The sequence below is a fragment of the Sciurus carolinensis genome, chromosome 12, assembly GCF_902686445.1.
Source record: "Sciurus carolinensis chromosome 12, mSciCar1.2, whole genome shotgun sequence".
Lineage (NCBI taxonomy): Eukaryota > Metazoa > Chordata > Mammalia > Rodentia > Sciuridae > Sciurus > Sciurus carolinensis.
In genome coordinates this window covers 84422492-84432801 of record NC_062224.1, presented here as the reverse complement: position 1 = coordinate 84432801, position 10310 = coordinate 84422492, and the positions used below count along the sequence as shown (strand labels likewise).

At 51.7% G+C, this 10310-nt stretch overlaps 1 protein-coding gene across 1 annotated transcript; it reads right to left on the bottom strand.

Annotated features, from left to right (window-relative positions):
* Positions 1–325: 325 nt before the first annotated feature.
* Positions 326–9277, bottom strand: Chit1 (chitinase 1). Its single transcript, XM_053743282.1, is given in 18 exon segments — positions 326–439; positions 442–572; positions 1117–1158; positions 1161–1236; positions 2443–2562; positions 2757–2763; positions 2987–3023; positions 3026–3158; positions 3335–3348; positions 5439–5545; positions 6264–6387; positions 6476–6576; positions 6630–6729; positions 6732–6746; positions 6749–6768; positions 8267–8325; positions 8854–9053; positions 9229–9277. Coding segments are annotated over 18 exon segments (1449 nt in total).
* Between the last annotated feature and the right edge of the window lie 1033 nt (positions 9278–10310).

Sequence of the window (10310 nt, the reverse complement as noted above, 5' to 3'; positions counted from 1 at the left end):
CGCACATCCTGAATGGACCACCTTCCCACCGGATTCTGACCTGTGCTTGCCTTATGCCACCCTCCCCTCTGGCTTCCCCAGAGCAGTTTTTGTGTCAACAGTTGGCTTTAAGAGCCACATCTAGGGAGAGAGGGCTGCAAACAAAAAATTTATTTTGCATGTAAAAGACACAGTCCAGGAGTCTCAGAAAAAAAGAAGCCAAGACAGAGACCAGGAAGCCTGGTTATGGAAAGACCCCAGGGAGGCCCTAGGAAAGGCGGGGAGGCAGGCTGTGGCGTGAACCCAGGCCCCAGCTTTGGGATGGCATTGGAGGGTCCCTGGGGACTCATTTCCAGGTGCAGCACTCGCAGGAGGCACTGAACACCATGCCTGGGGGGCAGCTTTGCTGGAACTGCTGCCCCCCTGCAAAACCATAGTAGCTGGACAGATTCTGGGGGCGCATGGGTAGAGCCCGTTGGATTTGCCCTGGCAGAAGCTGTCTTTTCCAAGACTGGGACTCCGCTTAGGTTCAAAGGGATGAATCGGTGCAAGAATTCCAGGCTCTGGGGACCCTGAAGGCACCTATGGAAGACCTGGGAAGACAATGAAGCCCAGCCAAAATTCAGTTAAAAAATCTCAAACCCACAGGTGGAGCACACAGGCAGCCACTATAGGAGCCCAGCACCCCACCCGCCCAAGCAGAGCACAGCCACACCTTGGGCTGGGCACAGCTCACCAGACAACCCCTGGCCTACGCATGGAATGGCAGTCAGTGACCATATACTGCTGCAAAGGCCAACCATATACTGGCAAGGGGCACCGGGGGTCCCACGCAGCAGCTGAGTGCAGACTTCCCTCTTGACAAGAGAAGAGCAAGGCCCTCTGAGGGCCTGTGGAGGGAAGCCTGGTGACAAGACTCTGCCAGGCAGTGCCACTGCAAGGAAGAGAAGAGGAGGGAGAGTGCGAAAAGAAAATCCTTTCAGCAGTTTCCTCGGCTCCAGGGTTGCATGAACTATGCAAAATCACCCTGTTAGGGCCCTGTCATTTTTCTCAGGAGGGCCCTGCACCCGTAGTTTGAGATTTGAGGGTTTGTGATCCACTCCGAATTCCCCCTCTGGTCCCTGGCCCTTTACTCACTCAGCTCCCACCACAGTGCCTGGATGAGGGGTATGGGACCTGGTTGCAGAAGGAGTCCGTGTCATCCAAGTCCAGGGCCCAGACCAGGGCCCCCAGTTCCTTCTGCTTCAGATAGCTGACCTGTGCCGGGGGGATGGGACTGCAGAGCCTGGCCAGGCAGCCCCAGAGCCCAGGCTCCTCATCCGGACTGGGCCTTTGTGCCCAGGACCCTCGGCCCTATGGGCAGTGGGGATTCTGAAGATGGCCCTGGGAGAGAGCCTGGGTACTGAGTCCTGACCCTACTGGGCACGGGCATGGCCTGGGTGGGGCTGGGGACAGGGGTGAGGAGTGGCGAGGTGGCGGCGGGGCCTCAATGCCTTGGTCATTTCTGGGCTGAGCGCCTGGCTGTGGTGAATTCAGCTTCCCGAAAGGTCTGCATGGAGTTTGGCTTCCCAGTCTTCCTATCTTTGCCCTCCCTGAGGTTCCTGAAGGAGCACAGGGTGGCTGGGTTCTCTCAGAGAGGGCTTCCCTATCCCCTCGCCCGGCCAGGGTCATGGTGCTCACCCCGGGAGTGTGGCTGGGGCTGGTCTGGACCCTTGCCAGCCCCAATCTCACTCTCTGCCGCCTTCCTTCTGCACCCAGCCCCGCTCAGGCTGTGGCTGCAGGGCCACACCTCATTCTCAGAGTCCATCCTCCCTTCCCTTCTCAGCCATGGCTTTGCTTGTGTGGTGTCCCGAAAGAATGCCTGCCTTGTCTATGTCAGGACTCGTCTCCCAGCACTGCCACCACATCTCTTCCGCCATCTGTGACCCACTGCACCACACTCCCTGCTGGATTCTCCCAGAGTACTCTGTCCATACTTCTGGAAGAATTTGCTACTGTCAACGCCACAGGATGATTGATGTGGGATATGCAGACAAGCACAGTGTCCCTCTTCAGGAACTCACGATCCCGTGATGAAGGCAGACTTGGAAACGAACACTGGGTCCTATAAGTAACCAAGGTGATTTGAACATGCTCCACCTGTTGCCACTGCACTAAATAAAATCATAGGCCTCACTACGCATATCTCCCCGCTCCATGTGTCTGTAGAATTTGCTTGTATTTAATAAAATATAAATCGTTTGAAGGGAGCTGATCAATGGAGGGCAATTTTTTTCACTGTGTCTTTTCTTAATCAGTAGATGGTAAAGGCACAAAATGCTATCACATAGGGATTTGTGAAAACGCAGGGACATTGATGAGGAGACTCGTCCTTTAAGAAGTTCTAGATGTTGTCATATGGTGTTACTGACAGGCCTTGGGTCTGCCCAGGACATCCCCGCTTCCAGCGCAGCTAGGCCTCACCTTGGCTTTGAAACTCTCCACAGCATCAAAACCCACCCACTGGTTATCCTGGGAGACGTAGGGCACCTTCTGGTCCTCGATTCTATGCTCCCTCTTCCAGGAACACACCCGCAGGCAGTGCTGGGAAGGAGGAGGGAGACCCTGACAGTGCCTGGAGGAGCCCAGAGAGTGGAATGTCCCTGTCAGAGGACTCTCTAGGCTGGGGAACACAGGAGCTTCTAGACTGAGCCACCTAGAAGCATAAATTTAATCCTTTTTTTTTTTTTTTTTTTTTTGCAGTGCTGGGGATCGAACTCAGGGCCTGTGCTCACCACGTAAGCACTCTACCAGCTGAGCTATATCCCCAGTTCGAATTTAATCTTTTAGCACTTGGACTTAGGGATAAATCGAAGATGGTGGGGATGGGATAGAATTCACCAGGCCAGATTCTCTGTGCCTGATATCCTCACTCAAACTGTGGGAAAAGAAGCCCTCCAGTTCCCAGACGTGCCCCTCCCCCACAAATACTCAGGGTAGCTCTGAATTTTCCCACCTCATAGTAAGCAGAATCCCTCCTTCCTCAGTGAAGGGGCCGGGAGCACAGGGCCTGTGGCCGGGGCCTCCACTCCAGTGTCTGACAGGGAGGCCAGGGTGAAGGATCGTCCACAGGTGGACATACCAAGGATCAGTGTGTTGGCGGGGGTCCCCTTCTGCAGCCACAGCTGTACAGCAGCATCCTGGTGGTGGAGAAGAAGGGGCCAGTTAATCTTCTCTGCCTTCAGCCTGGTTCTTGTTGTCTAAGAATGTGAGTTCCTGAGAGGCCAGGAGGGCAGGGACTCCTCAGTTGGAGATTTTAGGGTCTATGGCAGTGTTCCAAACCTGACATCTTTAGATTTTGTCTCAGGCCTTTGACCCCAGTGAGAGAAGCTGCATGGCAAGACAGTCGAAGAACAAGGGCTCTGGAGTCAGACCACATTCCCGTCAATATTTATTGACGGCCCACTGTGTGCCAGGCTCTGTTCTAGATGCTTCAGATACATCAGTGAACAAGGCAGGCGGAGACCCCTGCCTTACTCAGCAACTTATTTAAATATAAATAATAAAAACGGCCATTTCTAGGGGCACAGTGTGAACTAAAGGGTATAATGCATGGGCGAGGTCGAGTACAGAGCAGGATGGGGGAGCCATGATGGTCATCATTATCATTCTTGTACTAGAAGTTTTGCCTGAGCGCGAGAGTGGGGCATTGGGGCTGTTTTACTAGTCTCTGTCTCCCCAGGGCCGAGGTCCATGTCTGGCACTGGGATGCTCAAACAGATCAATGGTGTCTGCAGCCTCCTCACCCACCTCTGAACAAGACTGCCCCTCACTCACGAATTACTTCATGTCAAGCAGGTTCCCGATGGAAGCACATTGGTTAAATGATCGATAAAGATTCTTCCCTCAAGCTGAGATCACAGCCCACTTTCCCCACGAAGCTGCCCTAGGTGACTCCAGGTCTCGTTACTCTGTACCCTCAGCATGTAGGAAATGGAACAGTTTTCACTGAATCGATTTATTTTTTATTTTTTATGGAACCAGGGATTGAACTCAGAGGTGCTTAACCGCTGAGCCACATCCCCAGCCCCATTTTGTATTTTATTTAGAGACAAGGTCTCACTGAGTTGCTTAGCACCTCGCTTTTGCTGAGGCTGGCTTTAAACTCGAGATCCTCCTGCCTCAGCCTCCCGAGTTGCTGGGATTCCAGGCGTGCACCATCGTACCTGGCTGGATTTCTTTTGGTTGGTCTACATAGTTTGTCTTTGACAGACCCTGCTAATGCAGATGATACTCTGGCGCAAGTTTGGAAACGACACTCCTCTGGCCAGAAGCAATCCCCAGACACACAGTGTGCCCCATAGAAGGAAGAAAAGGGCCCCCTTCCTGCCTGGCCCCAGGGCATGCAACCTCAAGAACACCATGCTGGTGGACTTGGAGCCCACTTGCCTCTCAGCTGATTGCCTATGTGTGTCTCCTCACCACGCTGTGGGCTCCTTAGGGGAACAGCTTCCAAAACCCACACAGTTTTCCAGATGGGGTGAGGTGAGGTCAAACCTGGATACCTGAGTCACCAGCCCACAGAGGGTGCTTTGTGATAGAGCCACAGGCAAAAACATCCAACTCCATCTGACGAGCAGAGGTGTGGGCTCCCCCAAATTAAAAGGCAGTTTAAGGCTTTTGTGGTTGTGTTTGTTTTAAGAAAGAGAAATAATATGACTATTCTTAACTTTTAAGATACAAGCCTGGAGCCCCGAACAGAGGTGCATGCCTGTAATCCCAGCTACTAGGGAAGCGAGGCAGGAAGGTTGCAAGTTTGAGGCCAGTCTGAGTAATTTAGTGAGATCCTGTCTCAGAAGAAAAATAAAAAAGGGCTGGGGGTATACTCAGTGGTAGAGGACCCTGGGTTCCATCCCCAGCCCAGGAAAAAAAGAAAAAGAAAGAAAGGAAGAGGAAAGAAAGAAAGAGAGACAGAGAGAAAGAGAGAGAAGAAAGAAAGAGAGAAGAGAGAGAGAGAGAAGAAAGAGGAAAGAGAGAGAAGAAAGAAAGAAGAAAGAAAGAAAGAAAGAAAGAAAGAAAGAAAGAAAGAAAGAAAGAAAGAAAGAAAGAAAGAAAGAGGGAGGGAGGGAGGAAGGAAGGAAGGAAGGAAGGAGAAAGAAAAAGGAAGGGAGGGAGGGAAAGAAAACAGGATACACATTGGTTGGGGACTTGAGTTCCAAGGGGGTCTCTCTGTCAGTCACTGTGGGTGTCATGAACTCCATGGATCTGCCTACTGCCCACCATGATGCTGTGCAGAGGGAGGTTTCCCCTTGGCAGTGGCAGGGAACACGAAAACAAAACCGAAAAGCAAGTCAACAAGCCATTCTGATTTCTTGGCACCCTGCTGGGTTTTCCTATTTTTCTTTACCACTAGGCCTTGAGGTTCAATGTGCACTGGACTGGGCCTATCCCAGGGGGAAGTCCTGCCTCACCCCTCTGACCACTTACCACGCTCTCTCCCTGGCTCTTGAAGAGGGGGCTGTTATGCCCTGTGACGCTCTCCCAAGAACCATGGAAGTCGTAAGCCAGAAGGTTGATGAAATCCAAGCTCCCTCAGGAGGTGTGGGAAGAGTGGGTGAGGGTGGGGATCAGAGTGGGGACCTCTCTTCTCCCCTCACTAGCTTATGGCGGGGGGAGGGATTTGTGATAAGAGATGGGGGTGATAGGCTCCCTGGCTCTGTAGATAGCCATTTACTTTAACCTCTGGGGCCATTTTCATTCCAATGGTGAGTCCCCTACCTCCCCTAACCCTCACCCTCACCCTCACCCTCAGGCCCTCCCTACTGCAAGTTGGAAAGCTGATTCATTTTGAGATTTTGGCCGGAACTCTAGCTCTGTATTATTCAAACTATAGTGCATATTAAAATCCAGGGAATCTCACTAAAACCCAGATGCTTGATCAGCAGACCTGGGGTGGGTCTGACCCACAATTCTAACAGGCTCTCAGGTATTGTGGGGTCCAGACCCACAGTGAGGAGCCAGGATCCAGGCTGCTCATGCTTTTGGAGATGCTTAAAGTCTTCATTCTCCACTCCCCGTCCCCCAGGGACATTTTTCCTTTATGACTGAGTTCCCAAGGAAGAAAGCCAAGATCTCAAAAGAAGGATCTGGAATGGCGGAGTAGCAGCCCAGAGAGTAAGGCCTTCCAGGATACTTTGTGTGTCCCAAAGCCATATCTTGCAGTTGAAGACCTGCTTTATTCCAGGGAAACTCAGTCCACCCTCAGAAGACACAGGGTCCAAGTAGCCTATCTGCCTGAGACTCACTGAGTGATTTTGTCCACCTCATAGCCAGTATCCACATAGCCTTGCCTGCCTGGGACAGCTGTGTTCAAAAGGAGTCGTTCCATCCCCTAAGTCGAGGCTTCCTGCTGGAAGGCCTTGGCAAGTCCTGCAGGGATAGCTCAGAGTAAATGTGGAGGCAGCGCGTGTCCCTATGGGCCCTGTGGGTGCTCATTCCTGGGAGCTTGCAAACTGACCCGGGGCTAATCTGAGCTCTGCAAATACATGAAGCATCTGACCCTGAAGGCAGAGCAGCACTCTCGAGTTGGGGGGCCACCTCTCTGCATCCCCTTGCAGGCTGGGTGACCCTTGCCCACAAGTCATACCTGCACCAGGGCCGTGAGGTGCTACTTGTCCACAGCAGGGCTCCCCTGGCTTCCTGGGTACTCCCAGTCAAGGTCAAGGCTGTCAAAGCCATATGTGTGCAGAAACTTGAGAGCCGAGTCCACAAGGTCTGCCGATTGTTAGCGTGGCCACCATTCCTATGAATCTGTGAGGTGATGGCGGAGGCGTGTGCCTGACAGGGCCAAACAGGAGGCCACTGTCCCCCTCAGGTGCAAGCTGGACAGCACTCAGGAGGCTGATGTTTCCGTGTCTAAAGCCAGGAGGGGTCTGGAAGGACTGCTTCAGGGGCCATGGGGAGATCTGCGGGCAGGTTATAGTCGTGATTAAGGGAAAGGGACAATAGAATTGCTTCCTACCCCACACGCTGATGTCACTAGGGCACACTGACCTCACTATACCCTAGAGCTCGCGAAGAAGCTCCCATTTCTGAGATGCAGAGGAGAGAAGAAGTGCAGCCAGGTGAGCAAAGCTCCCTGGCAGGTTAACTGGTCACCTTTCTTCTAACTAGCCCACATTTGTAGAGTGTTTGGTGCTGTGACCATTAGAGTCCAGAGCTCTTTGAAACCCTCAGGCTGCCCCAGGAACCCCTTCTCCACATCTGCCTTCCTCAGCAGCCCCTTAAGGAATCTGTGGACTTTGTGAGGGTCTTAAAGTTCCTTATAATTGATCCTTTTTAAATTTACTTTTATTAATTTGTCATATAACTTAATAGCAGTTTTTAGGTGGGGTCCACATGCTTGGGGACACTAGGTTGAGCCCCTGTGTGTAGGCTGGGCCTGGTGGTGCACGCCTGTAATCCCAGCGGCTCGGGAGGCTGAGGCAGGAGGATCAAAAGTTCAAAGCCAGCCTCAGCAACTTAGCGAGACCCTAAACAACTTAGTGAGACCCTGTCTCTAATAAAATATTTTTAAAAAGGGACTGTGGATGTGGCTCAGTGGTTAAGCACCCCTGAGTTCAATCCCCAGTACCGAGAGAGGGGGGGGGGGGAAGAAAAACCCCTGCGTGTCAATGAAATCTCTATACTACCATTATTTGGGGAAGATACATTATGACATTCATCCGATTCTCAAGAGGGTTCATGATCCAAAAAAAGTCTTACAAAGACTGTTCACAGCTTTTGTAACCAAAAATTCTGAATTTTCTAGAGAAATTCGAGTTCCAATTATTGTCTTCTATTATCTTCATAGATTTTCAATAATGTCCCAGAAATGCCAATCATTTGGTACACAAGTTCCATCTCACAGACTGTCTTTGATATCCAGAGGTGGGACAAAAATTCATCCTCACATAAGCTATCCCATGTCAGAGCTCAGAAATACACACACCGCATGTTGTCTGGGTCAGCTGGCATCTCTCTCCCCATTTCAGAGAGGGAAAGACTGAGGCCTAGAAAGGTCAGAACTGTCTGTGCTGTCTTAGACCGTGTGCTTCTGGCAAGACTGGATCTGTGACAATCCGCAGCCAAGCCCACTCCCTCCCCATGGGGCACCGAGAACTCAGAAGGAGAGTCAGTTCCTATAGTCCAACTCCCCCCGTTGGCCACACTTTGGCCTGAGCTGACTCCCTGACCAGTGCTCTCTCTGGCCAGAACATCAGGTCCCCTTCCAGAGGCTCTGCCACACAGGTGCCCACAGTCCACTCACTTCCGAGTGCCAAAGTTCCAGCCCCCGATGGCTAGCAGAGTCTTGAGCTTGAGATTTCGGAAAAGACAAGAGATATGTGAAAACTGGCCCTGTTGCCACTCCAGCTTGCAGGGTTCCCTGGTAGGGAAGATGGGGTGGGGACGGACAGGGCGAGGAGTGGGCTGCATAAGTCCCTAGGCACAGAGGCTGTCCTGAGCACTCCAGGGAAAGCTGTGAGTGGGGAAGAGAGACGTTGTCTGGGACTTGATGACCTCCTATCCAGCTGGGGCGACACTAGGAATGCAGGAAGTGAGTAATCAGAGGTCCCAGAGAAGCTTTATAAAGTGGACCTGAACTGAAGGATGGATTAATTTCGGGGCATTCCCAAGAGGCAGGAAATTCCTGGGAGAGGGAAATGTTTCTCAATCCAAACCCTACTTGAACCCAAGCTGTAAGAGCCCTTCAGGATTCCCTAATGTACCTCCACCTCTTCCATATAATTGCAGGAAAGTCCAGAGAGGTGATGTGATGGCCCAAAGCCACACAGCAGGTCCATGGCAGTGATGCGGGAGGTTTCTGGCCCATCGCCCCTCTTCCCCTGTGGTTCACATCTTCAGGCTGTTGAACTCCTGGTAGAGAATCTTGTCATTCCACTCTATGGAGTGGAGTGGGTGGTTGTTCATGCCAGCAAAAGAGTAGCTGAGGCGGGTGCACAGGTTGGGGTCCACGTCCCTTGGCAAGAAGAGAGCAGTCCCCTCTCCATACAGGGCCCAGATCGTGAAGTAGTACATCAGTTTTTCAGCAGAGCCTGACCAGTTGGGGCAAAGAAAACAAAAGACTGTCAAAAGGGACTCTGAGAACAGGACCTTCACCTAGGAGCAAGCGGGTGTATCGATCGGATACACCCAGAGTAAGGGCCTTGGCAGAGACAGTGCCTGCTTTTGTTTGAGCAGCACCTCACAGTGAGGAAAGCATCTTCCGGCCAGTCTCAGGCCCTTGGGGCACCTGAATGGACAGGACCATGGCCGCCATCCTACTCTCACTGTGTGGAAGCTGAGACTCCTGAGCTTAGACCCATCCCAGTTAGCTAAGAGGGAAGTGACTGGCCAGGACCCAAGTCTCCTGATCCCTGACAGCCTTGAAAGTCCCCAGGGTCAGAGCAAGGCCCCAGGGCTGGGGACTAGTGACAGGTTTCTCCTCTGCCATTTAGACTCTCCCCTCCAGATAGAAATGCCACAGAAGGTCTGAAATGTCACAGAGGTAGCCCCAGGCAGTCCCAAAGTGAGGCCTTGAGGGAATTAAACATGGCACGTTGAAGGGAGGCAGAATTTACCAAACACATTTTGGAATATCGCAGAGTGTTAGTTAAAATGCAAATACGTGGAGTAGCAGAGAGAAAGCCCCAGTTACAGGCAGGGTTTATTTATTTATTTTTTAATGTTGCATTAAAGCCATTTGCTTTTTTCCCGTGGTAGAGAATCTATGTTTATAAACATCACTGTGAAGGTCCTAATGAGCTTATTTTATTCAAGAAAAGAGCTTGTCTCCCTGGCATCCCCTAGAAGGGGAAGACTTTGCAGGGGAGTCTCTGCTCCCAGTGAGGTCTAGCAGGGGTGGCCACCTCAGAGGCCAGCCCTATGCTGGGTGGACTAGGACATCAGAAAGCAAGAGTGCTGCTGGGCATGGTGGCACATGCCTGGAATCCCGGCAACTCAGCAGGCTGAGGAAGGAGGATCACAAGTTTGAGGCCAACCTTGGCACTTAATGAAATCTTGTCTCAAAATAAAAAAGGACTAGGGGTGTAGTTCAGGGGTAAAGTACCCCTGGGTTCAATCCCTGGATAGTAAAAAAAAAAAAAAAAAAAAAAAAGAAAAGAAAAGAAAAAGGAAAGGAGAGAGAGAGAGAGAGAGAGAGAGAGAGAGAGAGAGAGAGAGAAGGAGGAGGAAGGGGTGCCTGTCTTCATTCCTGCATCTGCCAAAGGACATCTTTTCTTTGGACTCAGGCCCCTCTGTAATGACTCTGAAGTCCTTCCTGTCCTGAGCTCCAGGATGTATGGTTGTATGGG